Source organism: Urocitellus parryii, chromosome 9 (assembly GCF_045843805.1).
Source record: "Urocitellus parryii isolate mUroPar1 chromosome 9, mUroPar1.hap1, whole genome shotgun sequence".
Classification (NCBI taxonomy): Eukaryota; Metazoa; Chordata; class Mammalia; order Rodentia; family Sciuridae; genus Urocitellus; species Urocitellus parryii.
In genome coordinates, this window is record NC_135539.1 from 131767213 (window position 1) to 131794129 (window position 26917).

At 46.2% G+C, this 26917-nt stretch overlaps 2 protein-coding genes and 1 pseudogene across 3 annotated transcripts in view; 1 reads left to right on the forward strand and 2 right to left on the reverse strand.

Moving 5' to 3' along the window:
• Nmnat2 (nicotinamide nucleotide adenylyltransferase 2) overlaps positions 1–14299 on the forward strand; it is a 137624-nt gene extending 123325 nt beyond the window's left edge. The window contains exons 9-11 of the mRNA XM_026392894.2: positions 12677–12778; positions 12880–12947; positions 14025–14299. Coding sequence (XP_026248679.1) covers positions 12677–12778; positions 12880–12947; positions 14025–14127 — 273 coding nt within the window. The 3' untranslated portion in view covers positions 14128–14299. The remainder of the gene's footprint in view (positions 1–12676; positions 12779–12879; positions 12948–14024) is intronic.
• Positions 7362–12219, reverse strand: LOC144256884 (small ribosomal subunit protein eS1-like; annotated as a pseudogene). Its single transcript, XR_013344300.1, has 5 exons — positions 12181–12219; positions 11035–11141; positions 8290–8721; positions 8199–8210; positions 7362–8159 (listed from the first exon to the last, which is right to left on the reverse strand). The product of XR_013344300.1 is annotated as a small ribosomal subunit protein eS1-like (transcript).
• A 6665-nt stretch (positions 14300–20964) lies between the features above and the next one.
• Positions 20965–26917, reverse strand: part of Lamc2 (laminin subunit gamma 2) — a 58178-nt gene continuing 52225 nt past the window's right edge. Inside the window, exons 21-23 of the mRNA XM_026392887.2 lie at positions 25109–25267; positions 24916–25015; positions 20965–22649 (exon numbers count right to left, since the gene is read on the reverse strand). Coding sequence (XP_026248672.2) covers positions 22396–22649; positions 24916–25015; positions 25109–25267 — 513 coding nt within the window. The 3' untranslated portion in view covers positions 20965–22395. The remainder of the gene's footprint in view (positions 22650–24915; positions 25016–25108; positions 25268–26917) is intronic.

Here is a 26917-nt window from a genome sequence, read left to right on the forward strand (position 1 = left end):
TGTCAGTAACTAAAACAAGTGGAGCTGGGGGGCTCATTCGGGGGTTCCCTAGGAATCACCCAGATCCTCAGTTATTTTTTATATCTGTTAAATCTATGGAATGTTATTGACAGCATTTTGAAATTTTAAAGAAATATGGGCTGGGGCTGGGGCTCAGCGCTAGAGCGCTCGCCTAGCACGTGTGAGGCCCTGGGTTCCATCCTCAGCACCGCATAAAAAATTTAAAAAATAAAGGTATTGTGTCCAACTACAACTAAAAATAAAATATTAAAAAAAAATAGACAATACAATCCCTGCCCCCAAGTCTTAGGAGGCATGACATATACATATGAAATCTTTTCCTGTACATTTATGTGTCTCTGGAGAAAGAGACATAGAGGCAACCTTCAGGATCAGACTCAGATATCAGTTCTACTCCACCACAGCTCATGACAAAATATATTCTGAGCTTCAGTTTTTCCCATCTCTAATAATCATAGGCATAATAATAGTACCTGCCTTGTATAGTTTTGGAAGTCTTAAATGACGGGGTTTATTTAAAGTGCCCAGCCCAGCACATGTCACCTCGATGTTCAAGCTGAAGGGCACTGATGCTAATCTACACAGGGGTGGGATAGCCAAGAGAGTCGGGAGGGTTGTAGGGAAGCCGATGATAGTCCTTTCACCTCCACCCTGGAGCAATTTCCTGCAGGTGAAGTTTTAAACCTCCTTTCAGTTTTGGATTAAGTGGCTTAATTAGTTTCACTTTCTCCCTGCTTCACAAGGTACTGTGAAAGCAATCAGCAGACCAAGTTCTGTGCAAGTTCTCAGCAAGGTCCTGCCATGAATCAAGGCAGAGCTGGGCAATGCCCATGGGGCCCCGTGCCATGGGGAGGCTGGCTGTCATGGAGGAATCTAGAAGGAGGCACTGGGCAGCCTGAAGGAACCGTGGAGCTATTTGCTAAGAGTGACCTGTGGGAGCCCCCATGGCAGGCGCAGGCAGGCTTCCTGGATACCAAAAATAAACTGGGCCCTTGCTGAGTGGCCCGTCTCTGTCTGCCCTCCAGTTAGATTGCTGCTGAGGCGGTTCTCTTACTTGCCTCTGTAGCGGTGGGTGCTCTCGGTGTTGATGGAGCCCAGATTTGAGGACCAGGAGTAAAAGCCCGGGTCTCTCCTCTTCTGGTCGGTCCCCGGTGCTGAGACCAGGGTTGAGCGGTTCATATGGAAAATCAGAGAAACCAATAGCTGTTGATTTTCTAGGAATGTGATAGTGAAGGTGGAGAGTCCTCACATCTTCCAATGTGTCCCCACTCTGTCACTTGGCCAGGTCCCAATCCCAACTTTCTTGCCTTTCTGGATTCCTAAGGGAAATCCTAGAATTTCAGCCCCTCATGGTTGCTTGTATAAAAAGGGAAGAGGTCCTCCTATCTCATTCCCAATCCCCAGTCTGAGTTGGGTGATTTTGGAGCACCCTGTGGAAGCCGGGAATGGATAAGATAATGAACCGACAACAAGGGAGGTGATCAGCTCGTCCCAGTTTTAAAACTGGAAGTCCTGGAGGTGGGGTGCAGGTCAACGGTAAAGCACTAGCCTCTCATGGGTTGATCCTCAGCACTGCAAAAATAAAACAAAGCAAAACTGAAAGTCTTACATTCTTAAAACTCCCTCAATGTTGGGCCAACTTGGATGGTTGGTCACCCTGGAGACCTAGGACATCCAGCTTGGCTACTCAGAGGGCACAAATGCCCCTCTATCTGTCCTGTCCAGGGTGGTGAGAATTCGGTGTTCTACAGCAGCTGCAGAAGGATCAGGATCAAGCAGCCCCTCACAGCGGGCCAGGGAGGACTTTCAGCCTCCAGCAGACCTGCATCCACTCCCCACCTGCCAGCCAATCGCTCATCCCCCTGACTCACCCACAGCCAATCCGTGGGGTCCTTAGAATCTCATTGCATCTGAGATAGAGGGAAAAAATATCCAAGGAGCCGTTTCCATACATAATGTGTGTGACTCTCAGCCTGCAATTGAGGTGTGCCAAAAATATCACATTCAATTCATTTAAGTCAAGTTAAAATTCCATTCCAAGTCCCTACGCTCAAGGATGGTAGAGGTTTTGTCTCATTCATGACTGATTAGCAGACGGGAGAGGCTCTTGGGGAACCTGAACGTGAGGACAGTCCTTCAGGCTCATTCACCAAGGACACCACCTCTCCCCTGTTGTAACCTTTGTGGCTACTTGAGGGTGATGGGGCTCCTCCCATGCCCACCTAGGGCAGGAGACTCCTTGATGAGTCCCCTGACCCCACTGATCACCAGGCTGTTCTCATCGGGGGCGTTGCCCTCTGGGTGCTGTTGGGTGGGAGACTTCTTCCAACTCTAGCCTCTTCCTGTTGTGACAAAGTTGCGGGGTGGGCAGCAGAACCTCTTCTTCCTTCTTTCTATCCTGAAAGAATCTTCCCTGTTTCTCTCCTCTCCTCAGGACACCTAATGAAATTTCTCCAGTGAATTTAAAGCCATTGACTTCAAAATATTTTTATCCTACAATTCCTCTTTCAGAGCTTCTGGCTCTCTGCTAGAAATAGGGGTAGGGCTAGGCCACCCTGTCCTTGTTTGGGAAAGTTGGAGCTCAACCCTCTTCCTTTCAAGGAACCTCTTTCTAGACGCTCCAGGGTGAGCCCTGCTTACACTATGAGCGAGTTCCACCATCTGGGGCTCCCCTGGAAGTGGCCCATTTTTAAAGGATCTCGATTTCTCACCATGAGATTCTCAGGAATGAGATAGGTGAGAGCTGCTTGGGATTCATTCATTCCCTCCTTCACCTTTTATCAGAACACATGCTTTCCTTGCCTGGGGCCCACATGATACCTGTTGACCACAGACCTCTGCTCAGAGACCAGGAGCCCAAAGCCCTTCATCTGCCATGGCTGGGAACAGGACAGCAGGGAGAAGAGCACAAGGCCCCGGTGCACTTTCCAGCATCTTGTGTCTTCTGCCAGATTCTCAGAAACAAGGCAGAGGAGAAGCCCCTGGCTCAAACAGGTCTGGGGGGGGAAACGGGAGCCCCGCATCCTCTGTAAAGAAGGCTGAAAGACAGAGGGCCTTCTTTTCACCCAGGCTGAGGACCAGCTGCAATGGCCTCTTGGATGGCAGCATTGCCAGGGCCTCTCCCAGCCTCTCCCTGAGTCAGGTTTGCCCTCTCTGTTGCCTTGGCTTCTTGAACCAAAACTCTCCATCCAGAAATCTGATTTCACAAGGAAAGGGACACTCCACCCCCTCCAGGCACATTCCTTATGGCATGTCCCATTAGTCACAAGGATCCATGAGCCCACAGTGAATTCTGACCTTACATTCCACGGGGAGAAAATTCCATACATATTCATCGAGTTTCTTTCAAGGGGAATACAAAGGAGCTCCTGTGTGGCCCTGTCGTGGACATTTTTATTCTTGATTTCTGATGGAAATCAAGACCCAGGATCAGGCTCAGATCAGGACCCAGTCCGATATGCCATCCCATCTGGGTTCTTTATTAGAGAACTAGTCTCCCACAAGAGCCCTGATCCTGGCTTCCTGCGCCCTCACAAGCACCCACGCAGGTCTCCAGGCATGGTCAGGAACTGTGGGGAATCAAGACCCAGAGCCGTGGGGTCAGCCAGGACTGATTCGTGAAGCAGAAAACGTTTATACTCACTCCCTCCCGACATAAAACCTGCAGGGTGGGGACCTGATGCCACCAGCTGCTTTGTCCACCATGTTATAATGGGAGGCAGGAAAATTAATTCTAATTTTAATATTTCTTCTTTCAATCAATCCTTCAACATACAAATATATATTTGCCCTGGAGACCCATGCTGTCTAAAAACTACCTTTTTATTATATCTTTCCTTTATAGAGCATGAAATAAAACATGAAAAATTTATAAGAGTTCCCAAATCCAGTCAGCACTTAATAACTGTTGGCTGTCTTTCATTCATTCATTTATTCATTCATTTAAAAATATTTGCTGAACACCTACTATGTGACAGGCACTGTTTTAGAAATGGAGTAACAGAGAAAACAAAACAAAAGTTTTTGACCATGGACTTTACTTCCTAATGGGAGTATCTCATGGGTTATCTCATTTAAGAGCACTTCGGTGAAATGGAGTCTCTGTTCCTGTTTTAGAGATATGGAAACTGAGGTTTAAATGGATCATGACTTGTCCAAGAGCATACAGCTATAAAGTTCTGGCTGGTTGAAATAGGGTTGTCTTTATTGGCCTTACTTGGAAAGGTATGGACTTCTGAGGAAGCAGGCAAAAACCATTAAGTGTACCGATCACCTGTATTAGCTGGTCCCAAGGGTATTTGCATTTTAAATAAGCAAGCCTCAATATTTATCCCAAAGGAGTGAAACTCTCCAGGTGGAACATCAGGCACCAGAAATCAGCTAGTGAGGGAATTGATTTTTTCCCCTTTCTCTTTTTGCACTCCTTAAAGACATTCCACAGGTTGGTTCTAATTGGCTGCACCTTACATTTTTCCAGCCAACCCATCAGGGGCTAACTGCTTCCTACATCCATCAGCTATGGGAGAACAACCAAAGAAAATAAACAGAGGAAGAGCCTCAGGCATTAGCCACTCCACAAGAAATCCCAGGGCCCCTAGATAAAAGGAGCAAAGACAAACATTCAGTGATTCAGGCTCAGATGGTTTTGATCAGACAGCCCAGCTCCGGTGGGGAGGCCTGATGGACTCTTCCACCCCAGGGATTAGGCTCCCCTCCCACTGATAAGCCCACTGCTGAATTCACAGGCTGGGGGAGGAGCCTCAGCTCCTGCCTGGGGGATTCTGGTTGTTCTCATGTGAAAGATGCAGTTGGTTTTCAGGGCCTTTGAGTCTGGAAACCCCTGCCTTCCCACACTCCCAAACTGGCAGTGGGAGTGCCGGTGATTTCCTGTGGGAAGCCCGTCGGAAGGCTCCTCCTTGCATTTGCATTGAGAGCATCCTTGAGCAAAGTAGACCCCGCCAGCCAACCTTCCCGCCAGAGAAGTGCGAGGGCCAGAACAGCTCCGGGCTTCTCCACTGCAGTGGATGGAGGTGGATGGAGCAGCTGCTTCCAAGCTCCCCACATGCGGGCCGCTTCTGGAAGCTCTCTCTGTACTTCCTTTCTTAATCCACTCAGAAGAATGCACCATTGTATACTCTAGGGGGTGATGTGGAGCAATGAACTGAGAACTCACTGTAGGGTAAGCTAGTAGAAAAAAGTTAAGATCTAATAAGATTGAGTACCTATTGTCAAATTGTAATATTTTTAAACCAAATAAGTTTTTCAACACACTAAAATATGATCTTTTTTTTGGTATTTTGGATTGAACCCAGGGGCACTTAAACACTAAGCCACATCCCCCCAGCCCATTTTATATTTTATATAGAGACAAGGCCTCACTAAGTTGCTTAGGGCCTTGCTAAGTTGCTGGGGCTGGCTTTGAACTTGCAATCCTCCTGCCTCAGCCTCCCAAGTCGCTGGGATTATAGGTGTGGGCCATAGCCCCTGGCTTAAAATATAAATCTTCTCAATGGATCTAGAAGAGGCATGAAGCAATGGAAAGTATCCTTAAGGGAGACCAGAGTGAGTTCAAATTCATTTAGTAGCTGCAGTTAGACACATCACCGCAACTCACTGATTCTTGTTTTTTTTCATCATGAAATGAGAATGGAGACACACGTCTCAGAAGACAGAGGTTATGTTATAAGGACTAAGGGACAATAAATGAAGCTCCTAGTATTGTGTCTGGCTCATGGTTGATATTTTAATAAATGTTTCCTCCTCTCACTGATGGCCCAGTGTTCATCCCTGACCATCCTTCTCTGGAGACACACAAGTGGGCCCAAGGCTCTGTATCTTGAAAAGAGAGAAGTGTTTGGGAGAGAAGGCCAGGATTCTGAACCCTGATCTAAGTATGATGATCTTACCAGTTAGACTTGCCAGGGCAAGTCAATGTATCTTAGATTCTCTTGAACCCTGTTTAAAACACTCAAATGGTTTCTCTCTGCAATAGGAACAAGATCCCATCTTCATTGTGATCTGGTCCTTGTTTATTTATTCTGACTCTTTGTGCTCCAGTTTTCCCATCCCAGGGCTTTTACAGAATGGTGGCCTCTTCCCCAGATAGCCCCAGGGCCAAGTCCTTTCTCATTTAAATTGCAATTTAAAGGCCCACGCCTGTAATCCCAGTGGCTCAGGAGGCCTGTAATCCCAGTGGCTCAGGAGGCTGAGGCAGGAGGATCAAAGCCAGCCTCAGCAAAAACGAGGTGCTAAGCAACTCAATGAGACCTTGTCTCTAGAAATAAAACACAAAATAGGGCTGGGGATGGGGCTCAGTGGTCAAGTGCCCCATAGTTCAATCCCCCTTACCAAAAAAAAAAAAAAAAAAGGCCATTTTATTCTGTATCAATATTGTACTAATATCTTCCAAATGTTTTCTTTTTTAATATATCTGTTTATTATTGCTTCCCACTCAAAGGTAAGGTCCACGAGTGAGTGCCTGTGTTGTTCACCAACACCAGAACAGTGCCCAGTTCACCAATACAGATTTACCACATACTCAGTACAGATTTGCTGAATGAAAAAAATGACGGGGTACCGGGGACGACTCCATTGGAGGATCGCAGCCCACAGGATAATTTATCACCTGTGCCGCCTGTGGCCCAGACTTTTACCAGTTACCTATAATCCATTAGCCACCACAAGATATTAGTCACCAATGGAAGGTAACTTGCCCCATCCTCCATCACAGTAGATACAACTGAAAATGACCTTTTATTTAATGTCACCCACTAGATAGTGATCTAGCCCATCCTTGCACCCCTAGTGTCCAGGAAGGTGCCTGGCTAAGGCTACAGGGAATCTACCCACCCAAAGCATCCCTGAAGCTCGGCAGGGCAGGCCTTGGAATCCCGCCTCTTGGAGTCACAATGGGAACCCCACATTCCTCCTAAAGATTTGCTGCCTGGGCCGAGTGTCCTCTCTCCCAAGGCCAAGATGCTTCCTGCCTCAACATGTCTCATATCCTTCCTTCAGATTCCCCACATTTGGAGAAGCAGGGTCTGCCCCTCCCACTTCCTCTCCTCCCTGCCATCCCTATCTCCCCTGGGAAACCTTTGACCAGAAAATGAAAAGATATGATCAAAGCTGTGCCTGAGCAGGAAGTCGAAGCAGGATGAATGGCACAGCCCCCCACCCCTGAGGCTGACCGCAGGCCAGGGCTAAACTGAGAGGGCCATTGTGTGCAGCACAGAGAGAAGACCATGCCCTGGGCCTGCCCACCCAGGTCAGGCAGTACAAGGGCACACCGGCCAGGAATGGGGTTTGCCAGCCTGGAGGGCTTTGCTGCATTGACTACTCCCTTCACCGCCCCAACCCCAAGGGCAAGACTCACGGAGAACTCTCCAGGTGGGTAGGAGGTGCTGGGGCAAGAGCTCAGATCCAGGGACCTACACACCCTGGGCTTCCTGGGGTCAGATGTCTGCCCTGACCATTCTTCAGGAGTCAGGGGATTCTTTTGCTGGAATTCCCAGAGATGCTGAGGTACTTGTCCTTACATGTCGCTCATTTTTACCTTATCCCCAAATCAAGCCAGAGTGTTAGTAGTCACAGCAGTTAGGTCACCGGTTGTGTGATGTACAGTAACAATCCCCACAGGCAGGTGTGCAGCTGAAGGATTAGGGATGGATTTCAAAATCCCTGGGGTGAGGTCTGGAGAATCTGTTTTGTTGTTCATTTTATTTTTTCACAAATAAGACTTCTTGTCGGTATCAAAATTCTGAATTTCAAACAGATGCTTGGGCTGCTGGCTCATGTCCATTGGCTTGTTCACCCTCAGCTGCTGTCTCATCTCCAGGAATTTTTCCAGAACTACTACCTTCACCATGAAGCTCCGTGAGTTTTCTACTTCAAACGGGGCTTCGTTAGCATTTGTACTTTTCTAACAAAGACATCATGAAGAAGATGTTGAGGACGTTAAGAGATTGGCAAGCCTTTTCTTAGTCTTTCCCAATGTTGTCTGGATTCTTTGTATTGACCCCTTCTTAGGCATTTGTCTGGACTCCTCTGGTCATGAATCCCATCATCTCCAGGATCTTCTGAACATGTAGCCCAGGCCAAAGCATAAGAGGTTTTCTGTACATGATTGTTGGCTGATTTTTCTTTTCTTTTTCTTTTTTTCTTTTGTCAGTCCTGGGGACAGAACCCAGGGCCTCATGCATGCTAAATAAGTGCTCTACCACTGAGCTACATCCTTAGCCCAGGCTATATTTTTAAGTACTATAACAACACAGAGCTGATGAAGCAAATAACCTTCATAGTTTTGACATCAATGTTAGCTTCAATTATAGTCTGCCACTTTTTGACCATGGGGCACATTTTGTCCTCAGTAAGATTCATGCTAATGAAAATGAGTTAGGCAGCTTTTGCTATAAACACTCTCAATAATTAGCTTGAATTTTCTACATGCATCATCATCATTCTGCAGATCAATAAGGCTCACTTCAAACACAGAACCCCTGAGGCCATCCGATGCTATTTTGGTTCCTTGAATCCTTATGACTAGTGTTTTTCCAATGTTTCTTAGATCAGACATAGCAGGTGCCATCATACCAATCTTTCTTAGAAAATAGATCCAGCACTTTCTTCTTGGCTTCACTTTTGCTGCCTCCTCTAAGGCATCTGTTCTGGCCAACCACTGTGGTGCTGCTCAGAAACCCAAAACTGTGAAAATGAAACTCTTATGAGAATTTAGACCTATAGGATAGGTGCACAAGGGGTGCAAGTCTAAATAGTGTGGCCATTTGCCCAAAAGGTGGTATTTAAGTGAAGGGCTTTGAGCCAAGAAGGAGTAGAATTTGACTTATATTTTAATGTCATCAGCCTGGATGTTGGAAATAGACTGTAAAAGGCAAGAGAATAATGGGAAGACCAGAACAATTCAAGTGAGAGGCAATAGAGATGCATTAAGGTGCTGTTACTGAAAACTTGATAGTTTAAAGCAATGCCTGGTTATCATCTTCTAGTTCGGAAGCCAGAAGTGTGAAATAGGTTTCAAAGAGCCCAAACTGAGTATTGGTGAGACTGCGCTCCCTCCAGAGGCTCTAAGGACAATCCATTTGACTTTCCCAGAGCTTCATTTGTGGCATTCCTTAACTCGGGCCCCTTCCTCCATCTTCAAGTACAATGGTGTAGCATCTTCAAAACTCTCTCTGCCCCATGTTCACATTATCTTCTCCTGTGTCACATTTCTCTCTTCCTCCCTCTTACAAGGATACTTGTTATTTATTGCCCTTACGGACTGCCCATATGACCCAGGATAATCTCAAGATTCTTGGTTAAATCACATCTGCAAAGTCTCTTTTGCTATATAAGGTCATAGGTTCCAGAGATTAGGACCTGGGTGTCTTTGGGGGTCATTATTCAGCTACCAGAGGAGATTTGGAACAGAGTAGAAGTGAGGAATGAGCAGTCTTACATTTTGTTTCAAGATAGAGTTAATTGGATTATATTAGGGACTGAAAGTAGGATGTGGGAGAAAGAGAGGAAATAAGGAAAATGCCAAGGTCTTTGCTCTGAGCAATTATAAGAAATGAAAAGGTCTCTAGGAAAAGCATTTCTTTGGGGAGAGCTGTCTATTTATTTGTGTTAGCAGGTCCACAGGCTCCTGGGCGTATGAAGTTTGAGATACCCCAGCCAAGTGGCATGTTGCGAAGACAGCAGCTGTCACAAGAGTCTAAAGTTCAGGAAAGAAGTCTAAGCTGGAAATATTAATTTGAGAGCCTTTAGTGTGTCTCTAAAGCTTTGAAATGGAATGAAATCATTAAGGGTGTGAGTGTTGATAGAAAAAGAAAGAGGGCCAAGGACTGAGGTCTGGTGGAGTCCAGTGATTCAAGGTCAGAGGGAGGAGGAGGAATCAACACAGGGAGGCCAAAAAGGAGCTGCCAGGAAGAGGAGGAGGATGCTCGGGAGAGGGCGGTGGTGTCTGGAGGCCTGGTGAATCAGAGGTGAGGGTGGAACAGATCTCTAAGCCCCTGAGAGAGGTGGGCATCAATGAGGGCACCTTTCACCCACCCTAGCACCTAGCGCCCCTGTTCCTCCAGCATGAAAATGAAGTCCATACCCCACTGTCTGGCCTAAGGAGCAGGCTTGCAGCCCTGCAGAGAAGTTGCTAAAACCTAGGGGTCTTTTTTCATGAACCCTGTCTCCCTCACCCATCTGTGATTCCTAGGGGCAAGTCTGCCACCTGTTTCTAGAAACGAGAAACATCTCAGGCAGCTAGGTCTCCATCTGCTTGCCACCCACAGAGCATCCTGGCACAATTATTCATTGGGTGTCAGGTCATTAGGTCCTGAGTGGAGAGAAGTAGCTGGGCGGTGTCACGTATAGGGAAGTTCCCCCAGGAGGACTCAATGCCACCCTGAGCTGTTATCTCTGAGCTTTAAACTGAAATGCTCACTTTAAGTAGCCCCGTTATCACATGCACCGTTTATCAAACATCTACGCAGCTCTCAGAATCAGTAGGAAGGCAGACCCTACATCATGCAACCTACACCCCATCATCTCGAAACACCTACCTAAGCAGGCAGTTTAGGAACCTCCAGGTATGTCCTTTGGATGGATGCTGTCTCTTCTCTCCTCCCCTCTCTCCCCTTCCTCTTCTCTCTTTTCTGTCTCTTTGCCATGCCAGTTTTTCCAGAGTTTTAATTCAGTAAGTAAACCACGGACTCTCAAATCTGGTTGCACACTGCAATCACCTGGAGATTTCTAAAAATACTGACCTTGGTCCAATTCTGAAAGATTCTAGTTTATTCTCTGGAGTGTGAGCTGTGCATGGGGATTTTTTAAAGTTCCTCAGATGTCTCTAATGTGCAGCGAAGTTTGAGAATCAGTTACTGCATAGTGAATCCCAGTGCGGTATTCTAAAAGCAATGGCAAGAGAAGCTGAAGCCCCCTCCAACTCCCTGCCCCGGCTCTCCCTAACATTCCTGGCCCATAGGACAAAAGATCTGATGCCAATTTACCCAATCTGAATACCTCCAACAGATGCAGTGTGTGGTAGGATGCTCTGTATCTTCCAACTGGCAGGGGTGGCAGGGCTCTGATATTCCGCACCTCACTTGTAACTTCTCTCCACAGCTTCCCTCCTCAGGTACTCAAAGCCTTATTTCAGCAACATCAAAGTTCCAGTTGCAATTCTAGGTCCAGTTGTGAGCAATGGGAAAAGCCACCAAAAGTGGATGGAAAAAATCCAAGGATATGGGCACACACACACACACACACACACACACACACACCATCCCATAAATCAGTCCTACAAATGGAAATCAGTGGGTAGGAAGATCTTCTAGCAGAGGAAAATGGGTTATGATGTTCCAGAATGTCTGATTTTGTGGTTTGAAGAATTACGGGGAGAAATCTGGGTCTCTTCCCGTCAGAGCAGATCTTGCTCAATAAGCTACACTGCCTAGAAGCAACTCGTGTCCTCATCCCCTCCACCATCTGGGATCCATAATTGGCAAGATCTAAACAGTAATACGCTAATCCAAGTCTGTCAAATGCCATCATGTCCAGGCTCTTTGAAAATAAAAATTGGCACCAATTTCCAGGAAGCCTCTTGGTAATATGTTTCAAGACCTTGAAATAGGTCCAGTTCATTTCCTTTTATGCAATTATCTTATTCCTTATCCTAAGGAAATAATCAGAGATGTGATAAAAGATTTATGTATAACGATCTTCATCAAAGTGTTATGTACAATTGCAAAAAAGAATCAGAAGTAACTGTATACTTCCCACAATTTAGGGCTGGTTTCATATACCATGGAGTGTCTTGCTGCAGCAGACAATGAAATATATAGATTGTTAAAACTTGTTTTCAAATAATTTTTATTCACGTGAGAAAATGCTCACAATATAATACTACATGAAAAAATGCAGATAAAATGACTACTTCTGCTTGAGAATCCCACTGTGGATATAGACACCTGCCTGTAGAGAGGGAAACACTAGGCAGAAATACACTAACATGTTAACAGTAACCACCTAGATATCTCATTCCCCCCTGCTCCTGACACCCTGGATCTTCTAAGATTGTACTGCATCCATAGTCAGAAAGACAAAGTAAAAATATTATTATTCTTTCAATGAAAGGAGGGTTTATTTCTTATTAAGTGATTCTACTACAGTGATCTCAGAAGTGACCCCAGTAATAGTCATGACCATTTTGTCTCTGTATGTGTGCACACAGTGATACCTCCTCTGCTTGGGCTGCCCTGGGTCCACAGCAGCTTTCAAATGGGTAGTCGAGAGGAGTGCTCTAGTCCCTCTCCTGAGCCCAGCTGAGGACTGACAGCTCCTTGCTGGACATAGGGTGTCTACTGGGTGAGAAGTATATGTCATTCATGTTTTTCTGCACCATTATGAACTCAACAGGAACCTCAGGAATTGCAGAGGTCTTGTCTGGACACGCAAGTATTTATTAAGGATCTTCTGGGTGCCGGGCAATGTTCCCACTCATTCTGCTAACACTATACTGGTTGTCACTTAAAGCTGCTGACTGGTGGGGCTGAGGCGGCAAGTTGGGGATTAAAGTTTGAAGTTCTGCTTGGAAGAATAGAAGTCACTTGGTCAGGGGTTGGGAACACGGTTTTCACCAAAGTGTTGTCTTTCTCTTTCTCAGATGGAGGTCATAGTTGGGGACTTTGGGATTGTGGTGGTGCCTCGGGATGCAGCTGACACAGATCGAATCATGAATCACTCCTCAATACTCCGCAAATATAAAGTGAGTCCTCTCCCTCCCTGCTGGTATGTCTCTGTGATGTGGCCCTTCCCCAGGGAGGAATGGAGGGGGCTAGCAACCTGCTCTTTCTGCTCTATCCCCAGAACAACATCATGGTGGTGAAGGATGACATCAACCATCCCATGTCTGTTGTCAGTTCAACCAAGAGCAGGTACGTGTGACACGTGGTCAGACAGACTTTGGTCAAATTGGCTTCCAAGTGTCCATACAACTTTCCTCAGTCAAATGAAACCCTTCAATTCATGTGGACACTTGCTGCCTCAGCATTCAGCCCTCTTTTGGATCTCATCTGCCCCCAGCCATTTACTTTTATAAGAGGGCATAGTACATTAGGTAGTCTTAGCTAGTTTGAGAGGAGAGGAGGATTCTTGGTTTGAGGTGCCCAAGAAACAAGATACTAATAAGGATATAGATGAAGCTGCCATAAAACCAATATTCAGAGTTCTAAATAAGGTAGATGTTTAATTCCCTCTTCCGGAAATCCAAAGGGATTGGGTCTCTGGTCTCTTCACATGGAGCTTCCAAGTCTGGTCTGCAGCTGCCCTGATGACTTTTCTCAGCCACTGGGCAAGAGCAAGGTGAGGCCCAAGGCAAGAAGTTGACTCAGAGCAGCACATACAACTGCCTTTGCATCCCACAGGCTCAGAGATGGAGGGAGGTTGGGAAACAGCCTTATCCCTTGGCAGCCAAATGTCTAGATGCAATTCAGGGGCCTCTATTGACAACAAAGAAGGAAATGATAAATAATAGGGTCCAGTTAACAGTGTCTGCCATGAACCCTAAGTAGAAACATCCAGTGAGAGGGCGAGACGTAGCCTAGAGAGGTCTGGAAGTGTAAAACTGAGCATATGTGTGTTCACTGAAATGCTGGGTATAGATGAGCTCACAGAGAGAGTCAAGAAGAGAAGGAGCTGGGTACATTGGTGCATGCCTGTAACCCCAGCTACTTGGGAGATTGAGGCAGGAGGATCACAGGACCCTGTCTCAAAATATTAAAATGGCTGGAGTCATAGCTCAGTGGTAGAGCACCAGGCCCTGGGGTCCAACCCCAGTATCACAAGAAGATGTCTTCACAGTGGGGGAGGATTTGCAAAGACAAGAGGGCTCTTCGCAACGTGGACCCAAGGGAAGGCTGGGGTTGTGGTTTTGGACTATTAACCTTTTTCCTGAGAGACAGGCCAGGCCAGTGTTCCCGGATGTCATCTGATTGCTGTCTCTTCTGCTGCAGGCTGGCCCTGCAGCATGGGGACGGCCATGTTGTGGATTACCTGTCCCAGCCAGTCATCGACTACATTCTCAAGAGCCAGCTGTACATCAACGCCTCTGGCTAGCAGCCGCACAGCTCTCTGCTCCTCCCTCCCCTCGTCCTCTACCGACACACCGGCCCGCCAGTCTCTGTCAGTCCCCTGGTTTCTCTCCTGCCTCTCTGTTTCTCTGCATTTTCATTTTGACTGTTCTCCGCACTCGCTGACTTAACCCCCCACAGTGTGGGGGACCTGCAAAGAACCATGGCATTCCCAAGTCCACCATCTTTGGACTAACTTTCCTCTAGTCTCTGGGTTGGGGGTGGGTGAGGGGAAAGGGTGGGAGTTGGGGGAAGTGCAGTCCTTGGAGATGTACTGGCATCTGTCTCCCAGCATGCTCTAGAGAGGCGGCTCTGGTGCCCATCCTCCCAGCATGCTCTGGGGAGGCGGCTCTGGTGCCCATCCTCCCAGCATGCTCTGGGGAGGCGGCTCTGGTGCCCATCCTCCCAGCATGCTCTGGGGAGGCGGCTCTGGCTCTCTCCTTCCCAGCATGCCCTTTACCACAAAGGGCTCATTTTCTTTCTTTTTATTGATTTATTTTTCTTCGTTGACTTCTTGTAGAACTTGGATGAAATCAGTGTCTATGGTTCTTTATGTTTGTAGTCTTGATACAATCCCGTGGTATTACTTCCCTTTTGATAGGACACTATAGCCAGCCTCAGCACTCAGTGAGTGCACGGAGGGCCACTTCCAGTAGAGAAGACTGAGCCACCTCCGCTTCTCCAACACACACACACACACACACACACACACACACACACACACACACACTAGCAGCAGCGGCAGCAGCAGCCTTTGGTCTAGAGTGAGACTTTCAGGTTCTAAAGCCTGGGAGCCAAGGCTGGGAATAGTGGGAATTTTCAGAACTAAAGTCTATTCCTGAGTTTCAGACCATTTTCCTGATGGTCTTCTCACTTCCCAATGGCATCTGTACATGGACTTCTGTGAGCTGTGGCCGATGGCACTATGTGGGTTCCCTGCCAGCCCAGGCATTTCCAAAGAACCTTCAGAACCACTTAAGCCCTCGGAGACCATGCTTAGACATGTTCCTGCATCTGAGAAGAATCACACAGGCAAGGCCAAATCCTGATAATCCAGTCATTTCTTAAAAAAAAAAAAGAATGCTAGGAATTCCTTCAACTGTAGAGATCTTTGCTAATTGGAATTATTTATTACCCATTTGGCTGGGAACTCTTTCGTAATGTAAGTCCAGGATGACCTAGGGGAAAGCAATCTGTTACCCCGAGGGAAATCAGTGATTTTCACCTACTTCCGCTGAGGCCACCAGACCTGAGGCCCATTCCTTCCTGAGAAGCAGTACCTTGGCTTTGTGTCTGGGCCTGGTCCTCTCTCCTGCAGAGCCCCACAGCTGCAGGTGCCACCTGAGGAAATCTGCCTGACACAGGAACTGGTTCTCAGAAGAGAGATCATGGAGCGATCAGGAGCCACTAAGCTATTTCCCCCTTTTTCCTGCCTTCCTCTCTGGAGACAATTTTGACAGACTGTGTTCAACACCTCACTCATGCCTGCTTAAAGAACTCAAAGGAAATCACACTCCTGCTTTGTGTCTCTCATCCAGTCTCTAGCTCTGGGTTTCTCGTTGTCTTTGAGGAAGGGTCCCCAAGCATTGTATACTTTGATCCAAATCTATTCTGAGTTACGCCCCAGGCGGGACCTGAGTCTCGGGACATGTTTCTTGTCTACAGTACCCTTCAGTTGCCTCCAAGAAAAGGAAATGGATTCAACAGAGGAATGTGACAGAGTGGCCCCCAGAGGAGGTGTATGGCTCTTGAATTATGGAAATAACCTTCAAAGGAAGAAAGGGAAATACTGTTCATGTCTCTTGGGTTAGGAACCATGGAATGAGAAACTGAAAAAACATCAGAACTCATGTGCTCCAACACTCTCCTCTAGAAGTTGAGGAAGCAGAGATCCATGGGATGGGTGCCTGGTCCAAGGTCACACGACAAGTGCAGAGCCTGATGAGAGGACGTTGACTCCTGACACAGACGAAAACATACAGCTGAGTGTCCTGGGGTAGCATGGCGTTTTCAAGGACCTGAAGTTTATGGACAGAGTTTATGAGGATGCACATGAGCAGACCTGAGAAAGACAAGATTCCTTTTGTTCCTTTGGTCCACTCTGTTATTCTGCTGGACTCTGGCCAAACCCCATCAACTCCACAACTCAAAAGAAGGAACCAGGCTGACTCTGTACCCTCCGTGTCGGGGCAGGAGGACATGTGGGAGGGGGAGGGAGAGTGAGGTGCACCAAGGAAAAGAACAGGTACAGGAGAAATAGATTTCTAGGAAGCAGATGGAGCAGGTTACATCTTGGTGTGGCGCAGGGGTTGTGTTAAAAATCGCTTTCCTTTAATGAAAGCAAAGTGAATCCCCTTTCAGGGTAGAATGGTCCATTCCCCACTCTGCTCTGTTCTTCCTTTGCTGGGGGAAGATCAGAGAACCTTTCTGAGGCCAGGCCAGGACAGTGTGACTGCAACCCAGTCACAGCCACCACCAGAAAGATGGAGTTTCAAGTGGCACCCCAGGCATCAACAGGATAACTGCTAAGCCCCAACTTTCCTTCTAGGAGTGGTCCTTCCTATAAAGACCAACCCAAGGAACTATGGCATGGCTCAGAGATAGTGAGAAAGTCAGAGCCTGGATTAATCATGTCTAGAGGGATCTGGAGCCTCATTTCCTGCGTCACTCCCATGTTTCTGAAAGTGGCTGATGTCAGAACAGGCAGGAGGGAGACCATCTGTTTCAATGACTCTCTCCTCAAGGAATGGCCCCCTGGGGGCTCTGTGCTGCTAGCAGTCTCCTTAGTCTCACACTCCCCAGCCCCAGGCAGCCTCTGGGCTACTGGCTTTGGTTTTCCTTGAATGTACATCAGACCAGGAGGAAAGTCTCTTTCTGAAGTGCCTGAAACCAGAGGTGGAGCTTCTAGAGACACTGATCTTCCTGTCTCAGATGGGCCCGCTTCCCCAGTGTGCTCCAAAAGCTCCAGCTTCTCAGACAGAATCAAAGAACTTGCCGGTGGAACCGAGAAGAAAGTAAGACTCAATAACCCAATGACAGCAAAAGGCAGAGAATGACAGGGAGACATTTGTACTACAACCCAAATCTGCTCTTCCCCAGACGGATACACAGACGCATTTTTAGGGGACTAAGAGAGAAAAGCATGTTATCGTGTATGTTTTATTCATCAAAAGAGTGATGCAGAAACACAACCGTCGAGTATGGAAAGCTCAGGATCTCTCCCAAGGTTATGGCAGGAGAAGATGGGAACAAGGTGAGATGGGAAGGATGGAAACAGGGACTGATTTTGTAGCTCATAAGATTAGGACACCTTAGAAATAGCATCGTGCTGGTGATGATGCATCTGCCAAATTCACCCAGTCTGCACTTTTCCGTAGCTGCCCTGTAAACGAACTCTTCCTGTGGTTTCTTTGTCGCGTGAGTTTGGAGTGTCCCTTTCGTGGGCTCCAGTTGATGAGGAGTGAGGTACAGCTCTTTCCCGCCACTTTCCGTCTAGTCACAGGCCCAGAGCTCAGCACGATCCTCGTGGTCTTGAGGGTTGGTATGGGGAGGTGGCAGCTTTCTTTCTTTCTTTCTTTCTTTCTTTTTTTTAATCACTTTTTGGTCATCTATCTGCCATTTTAAGGGTAAATTTTGTTTTATGGAAATCAAATCATCAATAAAAATTACATTCAAGTTGCAATACCATTTCCACAGTGAAATATTTTGAGTAAAATTTTGTTGCTAGAATAGTCATGGACAAGAGTTTTATCAGCAAAATGTTTCAATTATGTTAATAAATAAGACAATGCTACTGCTAGAGTCTTGTGTCTTGGTCTAGAACCTTCCCCTATGTGTTGCTCCGAGAAGTAATCACTTTATCTTTATAATCTTATTTGATAGGAGACAATAATTATAATATTTCCTGCCTGGTTCAGTTGATACTATACATGGCACAAATGCCTATAATCCCCATGACTCAGGAGTCTGGGACAGGAGGATTGCAAGTTTGAGGCCATCCTCAACAACTTAGTGAAACTCTGTTTCAAAATAAAAAGGACTGGGGGGCTGGAGTTATGGCTCAGTGGTAGAGCACTTGCCGAGCACAGGTGAAGCCCTGGGTTAGATCCTCAGCAGCACATAAAAAGATCAATAAATTAAATAAAGGCAATGTGTCCATCTACAACTTGAAGAAGGAGGAGGAGGAGGAGGGAGAGGAGGAGGCTCTGATGCTTTAAAAATAAAAAGGGCTGGGGATAGAGCTCAGTGATAGAGCACCCTTGAGTCATCTCTAATACCAAAAAAGATAAAAGAAAAAGGAGGAGGAGGAGGAGAAGTAGTATATATAACCACACCCAAGGATAATAGCAGGAAGAATAATTAGCAGACTTATAAATCATGCCCAAGTTTTCTCAGTTTAAAAAAATAAAATGAAATCTTAGATCCTGATTAGCCCACATGGTCTAGGATTGTTTAAATTTGGTTCTTAAATGAAATTAATACTTTATGAATTAAAAATATGTTTATGAAAATTCAAAATGAGTTTGGCCTGAAAGATCTTAACTAAGACAGAAATTATTATAATTTGGCAATGTAAGCAAATAAAAGTGAATAATTTGTTCATTGCTCAACCCTGTTGAAATTATTCATTCTTATTTCATCTTTAGTTGTACATCCTGTATTGGTTTTGGTCTAAATGGTGATTGGCACTGGCTAATCATCAGCGGTGATTTAGAGGGGAAATGGCCGTCCCCTCTTAGGTCAGCTCACTTTAAAGTCAGGAACTTGTTTGTCAAAAAAAAAAAAAATTTTTTTTTAATCACTTTGGTTCTTAGGGTTCCTTTTTCCCCTCTTAAATTGGGATTAGCTGGCTTTGTGTGTATCCATGTGGGTTTTGTGGCACATCTTAGTGATACTTGATATGCCTTGTAAATTGATTACTTGAGTTTATATTTGCTACTTTGTACACAAACCTAAACACTGCTTTTTTTTCCTGTCCTAAGAATGCGTAATGATGACAGCATGTTTAAAATTGAGTATAAATATTGATTTAATTTGCTAACTTATACTAACTTTAAAATGTTTACACTAAGTATGAATTAACACACATATACATAGGTATTTCTTTCCTTACAGTCCATAAGTATGCTTCAGATCTTTGCATCTCCTAAGAAATTCTGTGTGGCCAACGCTACAAAGAAGGCAGAGGAAAAGTCTATTCGTTGTTTTCCATGTGCGGCAAGAACCCATAACATTCCTATGACCATGCAAAACACTAGGATATGATAAACATGTTCCTGGCCCTTGAGACTTGTTCCAAACACTGGACTGAGCTAAGCGTCTTCTTACCATTTTGTCTAGCCTCCCCATGAGTGCTGGAAAGAAACCACTTCCTGGGATAAGATCAGAAATACATACACTAACAAGTTGTAGACTATGGGCGGTTTCATTTCTAACCCCCTCTCCTCTGAGTCATGGCTACTAATAGCACAATTAATCAGAAAGCTCTCTGAGGAGAAATATGAGAAATGTTTCACTCTAGGTTAGATACTTATAAGAAATCCCTTAACTTGGCAGGTTCAGGCCAAGACTGGCAACCAGTGGCCAGGTCCTGGATAAGCTACATCCTCTTCTTCTTCTCAGGGTCCATTTGTCAGGTCCTCGGAGGAGATGAGGGAGTCTCAAGAGTCACTTGTCCATTCCCCAGTCTCTCCTGGGGGATCATGTCCCATTTGTCAGGAAAGACCTTCTTTTGACTTCCTGAACAATTCATTGCATCCAGGAATCTTCTCCTGATGGCCTGCAGCCTGGCTATTAACTAACGGGATTCTTCACCAGGATCCCTAGAATGTGGAGTCTAACTTACACTTGGCAGAGACAAATAGTCCATCAATAATGAACTCTCATGAAGAATTATCCCTGAGAAATGGCTTTCCACCAAGAGGTGGCATCTTCCAGACCCCTGACGAGTGAGATGTGGTCCTAACAGTGGGTTTCAGACAACAGTGGGTTTTAGTGGGAAGGTGCAGCCTCGCAGGCCTGGCCCACAGAGACCTCCCACGTGCCCCTTTCCTCCGGGTTCTTTCTCTTCTGCCCAGCTGGAATGGTGACAACTCTGCCCCTCCCCAGTGCAAAGGCAACCTCAGAAGTCATGTGGTATAAGAAGCAAGGCCTCTGAAATGACCATATGGAGTCCCGCTCTGCCAGCCTGCTCCCTACCTGGTCTATTGCGGGACAAAGAAAAAAATAGTGTATTCTGTTTAAGCTATTGCATTTCTTTAGCTTTATGTGGCAGAGCAGTTAATCTACCCTAATTAATATAGACACATTTTCTGGGATTTAGTTAGTTACAAGAAATTTGTAGGGTGTACGATTGAGCAGGCCACGTCAGGATTATAAAGTCAGAACAAAGTGATCAGATTTATCAGAATTTGGGGGTCAATGTGAATAGAAGCAGAATCCTTCCCTCACTCACGTGGGTAGATGGCCAAATCAACATCTTAATTTGTTGAATTTTAATTTATTAAGAACATGAGCTGTGTACCACTAACTACAATGTTCCTTTTATTTTAGAGTGGATGAAAGATGGCAAAAACATCAGTGACACCCTCAACCCAGACTGCATTGCTCTAGAAATAAACCTCCGTGCTTAGGATAGAGCATCCACTAAGCTTCATCATGCTCTTGTGCTTGCGAAGGGCCAAATAAGATACTTGGAAATAGGACTTAAAGATGATAACTCTAGGACCCAGTGGCATGTCGGTGGTATTTTCATTTCCATTGTTTTGGTTCTTTCAATCTCAGGCTTAGAGTTTAATAAAATTAGAAACTGACCTCAAGCATCTAATGATAATTCTTTATTTTAAAACAGTCCACAAACAACCAAGGAAATATGGAAGCGAGGCAGCGTGAAGATCTCCTGGGTTGGGGTGGAAGCTTCTGGATCCTTGGGCAGTTCCCACCCGTGTTATGACTCAACAGTCCACTGCCATCAGCTGTGGAAAGGGGTGGAGGGACAGCTGGAATGTGCAGCAGCGTGGACAACCCAGAGCCATTCCAGTTTCGCTCAAACACAAGTGGCCCCGTGGGAATGTCTTGCAACACATGTTCTGTTGAGTAGGAGGTTGCAAAACAAAGGGGTGACGGCAATAAATACCACTTGTGATGAGCAAGGTTCGTAAGTTTAAACTTACAAAGTTAAGACATTTGTCTTCCTCACTAGATGCTCAGCTCTGTGGGGCAGAGGCTATGTCAGAACTGAATCACCCACACTTGCACACAGTAGGGACTCAATAAATATACTTTGGAAGGATGGATGGAAGGATGGATTCTACCCAGCTCAAGAATAAGTAGGGATATTCTCTGCTAGAGGGAAAGGAAATAAAACACATAGAGGCATATAATTTCTAGTGTTTAAAAAGTAGGATTGAACTAGGACTAATAAAACTTTGAGATAATTTCACCTCTTTCAATGCCCAAATGACATTTTTCTCTCACTTTGAGATCCAAAAGTAAATACCTTCCCAATGTTTGCTGTGCTGGTAGGAGATGCTTTAATAAAAACATAGTCTCTAAGAAGCCATGGCATCATTAAGAGAAAGGGTATCACTCCCAGGCCCAGGGTACGAGGGTGGCAGGTCACCAGCAGGCACCATTGCTCCAAACAGGCCAGCCTTGCAGGTCCTCAATCCATCACTGCTCACGTCTTCCTGCCTGAAAGTCGAGTTCTGCTCAGGTGCTGGGCGGCAAGTGGGAAGAACTCTGGTCAACAAGAAGCTTACGGCGGACAGCACAAAGCAGCAGTACTTCCCTGGTCACAGTGTGATAGGATCTCACTCTCTGCTCTCACATTAGGAAGGATTTGATGCGTGGGCCAAGTCAAAAATTTTTCCTTTAGTTGCATTACTTGCAGGACAAGATAACTATAATCCAGTGGCCCTTGTCCGGATTCCAGGACTCAGTTTATGACTCTTCTGAGGCAAACATTTGCCTGTGCAGTTTTTCCTTCCAACAAGTCTACTCTTGGGTGCTGAGAGCCTTGATCAGTCTCAAACCCAGCACTATTTGCCTCACTGCACAGGAAACAAATAGTACATCCTGGTGCCACAAAACGTCTGCTTGGCCACAGTCTCAGGGATGGGGTCCAATTTAATTGACCTGCGCACACCCATTAGACGTGTTCCAATATCCCCATCCCACCCCACCCACACGAGGAAGCTCCTGAGCCCTCAGATCTGTATCCCAGGAATCCCAGTTGAGAAGTCTCGGAGGCGTCTCACTGTTGCTCGAGAGCCTGGGTATTGTAGCAGCCCGGGGGCAGGTTGTCCCTAATGTTTTCCAGGTTCTTCACGTCTGCCAGAATTCCATCTATGCTTGTCTCCAGCAGATGGAGGTGGCCCTTCTGTCGACGCGCCCTCTCCTCCAGCTCTGCCATCAAGGGCCTCAGCTGGCTGTTGATCCGGGTCTTGGCACGGAAAAGCTCCTCCTCCAATAAGATCAGTCGCTCTTCATCCACAGCATTAGGCTGGTCTATTTGAGGGAAGGAGAAAAGCTGCAGTGAGATCCCCTGGCATGAGATCCCTTGGCACTGGCATGAGTGCCGTTCTGCACACTTAACAGATGCCTGTTTCCACCTGCCCAGAGTAAATAGTCTGCTATGCACTTAAAAGACTTATTTTTATTAGAAATGATCTAGAAAAAGTTTGAGTGTAGTTATTTGTTAGGTAGAACGCAACAACGCTGTTCAATACTCTGCAAAATGAAGTTTGGAGTTTTTCTTTCACATTAGGCCCGAAAGATCATGCTCTCAAAGAGGAAGGCTGAAGGTCACAGGGGTCTAAACATAATCCACGATATCTGCCTGCCACAGCTCACCCCTAGGATTAGAATCAACCCCAAATTCTGCTTTCGGAGTCACCCTTAGGAAAAGTCTCCCTGCTTTCTATTGGAAGATCTTTAGAAACTGGCTGAGCTTCAGGGTTTCTAGAGGCCAAGGTATGCTTTGCTATTCGGAGGACGGATTCCAGCTGTTAGAAAATGATGTAAGACTTTATTCTGGCCTGAAACAGTGGGAATCTGGCTAGGTATCCATTTATTCCCAATGTGAAATGTAATCACATTTGTCCAGGTATGTTTTACCCATAAATTAAATAAAAGCTAATGTCAGCATGAAGGGAACCCAGCCAGTCCTCCTTAGTTCCATTAGGTTGAGTGGCCCTTAGTCAACTTAAACTCAGGGTCAGGTTGCCTCCCACGTCTGGGCTGAAGTGGTAGTATTTCAGTGCCTGAGTGTATTATACACAGAGCAATTAATCAGTTATTGCTCCAGAGGACACAGGGGGTAGAAGCAACAACATAACAAAAATATTGATCCAGTGAATCTATCCTTCATGGCGCAGGGGAGAATTCAAGAATTTAGGGTTCTCTGACATGCAGAGAAAGCTAAGCAAGCTTGGGAAGAAACAAAAGATCGATGGGAGGGACCTAGGCTACTAGAAAAGAAGAGGAATTTTCGAGGCAAAGAAATCTCAGTGTGAATCCTGCCCACACAATTTACCATGGGATCTGCAGCCTCAGTTGATTTCTCTGTGAAACACAATCACAAAAATATTTCAGACCCACCTCTTGGGACTCTTATGAGACTTAAATGGTCTTACACCATGAAAAAACACCGGGGTAGCACCTGGCACATAGCAAGTGTCTCATGTTCCCCACTACCCGTCTCTCCACGCTCTCTCATTTTCTCTTTAAAGGCTCCATGAGTTTCATTGCCCTTTTTAGGAGACTAATAACGCTGCTAAAACGGGGAGTGTTTGATCCACGGAGAGCATTTCACTCTTTGGGGCTTCACTGGGTGGCACAGCAGACCCATTAGTAGAACAACATTGACTACATTGGACTCTCAGGCTGATGATGATCCCCCACAGAAAAACCGGGCTTTAAAGTTGTTCTACTGAACTGGAAAAGTAGAGTTAAGCCTTTTTCTGAGTGTCACTAGAATCTGTGGCCAAATCCCTACTTTCTTAAGCCACTGCGATCCACGCTTGATTGAACAGGCCAAATGAGGATTTGATATCCGCTCTACCTAAATCCAGCATTTTAATTAAAATCGTTTTTTTGTTTTTGTTTTTTTTTTTTTCTGGGAGTGATTCTGTTGGGAAACCTGATTCTCTGCCACACTGGACCGTTGGATCTATTTTATCCTAAAATGTTGCAGTGTCTTGTGGATCTACTGTCTTTGCATTTCTTCTCGTCATCTCCCCAGACCGCTCAGGTTTCCCTCCTCGCTGGTTTCACTACAGTCTCCCTTGGGTTTGGGGTTGGTGAACAGCAGAATCAGCACGCGGTCCTTCACTTCACAGACCAGGAGCATCCACCCCTACTTCTTCCCCTCACCACTTCTGCCGCCTCAGACTGGCAGAATCCTAAGTGGCCTCCTGTCCAAGCCCCCTTTATGCTCCCCTGCATCAGCTACCCAATAACAATGTTATTCTTTTGCTTAAAACTGTCCACTGGCTCCTCAGGATGAAGGCCAGCCTCCACGGTAGGACTCTCAAACTGTCCAATCTTCCCATAAAGTTTCCAGAATACATTCAACCACTTCTTCAACCCACAGACCTCCACCTCTAAGTGCCATAGGTACTCAGTGACCCATTTTAGAGACAGTAAAACAGAGTCCAGAAATACAAAGCAGACTGCTTAAAGCATCTGGACCTGGAAATAAAGCAAATTTCCAGACACCCTTAAGGAAAGTGGCGATTCCCAATCCCAGGGAGGTTGTGGAGACGCCACAGACCTATCAGATGTAGGATGCCGTCCAGGGTGCTGAGCGTGTCTTGGATTGTAACGCCTGCATTCTTGGCTCTGGTATCAACTCTCTGGGCTTCTGTAATCACCTGAGGAGAAAGAAGAACAGACTTGTCTGGGATGGGTATTTTCCATATTGGTGACTTTAAAGGGATCCCCCAGGGGAAGAAGCCGTGGCTCACCATCTGCACCGCATCCCTGTCCGTGTCAAACTCCAGCTGCCTCCTGGCCAGCTCTGCTTCCACCTCCCTCATCTCGCTCTTTAGAGTGGCCAGTCCCTTTTCCATGGCCAAAGCCCCATCTGCAGTCACATTGGCTTCCAAGTTCAGACTCCCTATCTCCTGGGAGAAGAAAAGGAGCCAGGGACGGAAGGAGAGGAGGGGGGGTGAGGTTCAAAAACATCCCAAGGACAATTGTAGAAAAAATACAGCTGCAGCCAAGGTCTGATGGGTAAGTTGGATGAACAATGAGAGAGTCAAACTGGGGACACACCCTTCCCCAAGCTCTGCCTCAAACAACAGAATCTGGGGTATGTCTCTACGGGCTGGGAGGGTCAGCACCGAGATACTGCTTCCCTCTCGGTGTGATGTTCACCAAACACTGAGCACACTTAGCAACGATTTGAGAAAGTCCAAGGACAGGGAACTCACATAGCTCTCTGTCATGTTCCTGTGCTGCTGTGGTCTTCTGAATGATTTTACTAGGACCCCCAAGGCAGCCGAGTTTGCAGTGGGGAGAAGGAATAGGGTACCCGTGTGGAGTTTTTGTTTTTAAAAGGACAAAGCGTATCAATAACTTCCTCAGTAAAGTATTAGTAAGCTTCAAATTGCTGGTGTCCTTATGCTCTCAGCTGTATGAAGACAGGTACATGAAGTTGGTCATATACTCAAGGGGCTTAACATTAGAAATTGTTTTTGCAGATTACTGAGTGATCTCAAAGTGAGGTCAAATAGCCCAGATACTTCTAGAGATCCCTCTGGGCTTTCTAGAAGCCTAAAATTTCTAGCAGTCATGTTTGCTTAAGAGCTAAGAGGCCCTCTTCCAGCTGAGCATCTCTGCTATTGTGGCACTTAACACGTGGGTTGCTGGTGTAGCTTGTTCACATGCCCCATTACACTGAGCGATCCTTGAAGAGGCGCACTGGGTCTTCTCCCCAGCACCAGGCAGAGTGAGGCCAGAGAAAAATGAGTGAGTAGACCTCAGACACAGGATATGGACTGGCATAAAAGCTCTAGAGCTCCTGAATCTCATCATCTGGTATCAAAACATGGATGACAGGTGTTACAGGTTGAACAGTTAACTCCCTAACAGGTATGTTGAAGGCCTAAATCTCAGTACCTCAGAATGTGGCCTTCCTGGGACCCTGGATTGCTACAGATGTAACTAACTACAATGAGGTCATTCTGGAACATGGTGGGTCCTTATTCCCATGTGACAGATGTCCTTATAACAACAGGCAGAGACTCAGAGGTGGGAAGCACCATGTGATGGCACACACAGAGACATCAAGGACATCAGGGACATGAAGGACTGATGGCTACCACCAGAGGCTAGGGAGAGGCAAGGAAAGATTCTCCCTGAGAGCCGGCAAGGGGGGCAAGGCTGGCACATTAACTTGGGTTTCTACCTTCTAGAACTGTGAGAAAATAATCTCTGTTGTTTTAAGCCAAAAAAGTTTGTGCTCTGGAAAACCAATACAACAGTCTACATAAAAACAATCTTGAGCCAGGCACGGTGCCTACAATCCTAGCTGCTCAGGAGGGCTGAGGCAGGAGGATCGCAAGTTGGAAGCCAGCCTGGGCAATTTAGGGAGATCCTGTCTCAAAATAAATAAAAAGGGCTGAGGATGAAGCTCAGTGGTAGAGCAGCTCTGGGTTCAGTCCTATAAACCAACAACAACCAATCTCGGGTAGTTCTTCTCAAAACTGTCCCAAAGGGAGCTGAAAATGGGATCTCTAACACTTAGTTGATTACAGTCCCACAAATCAATT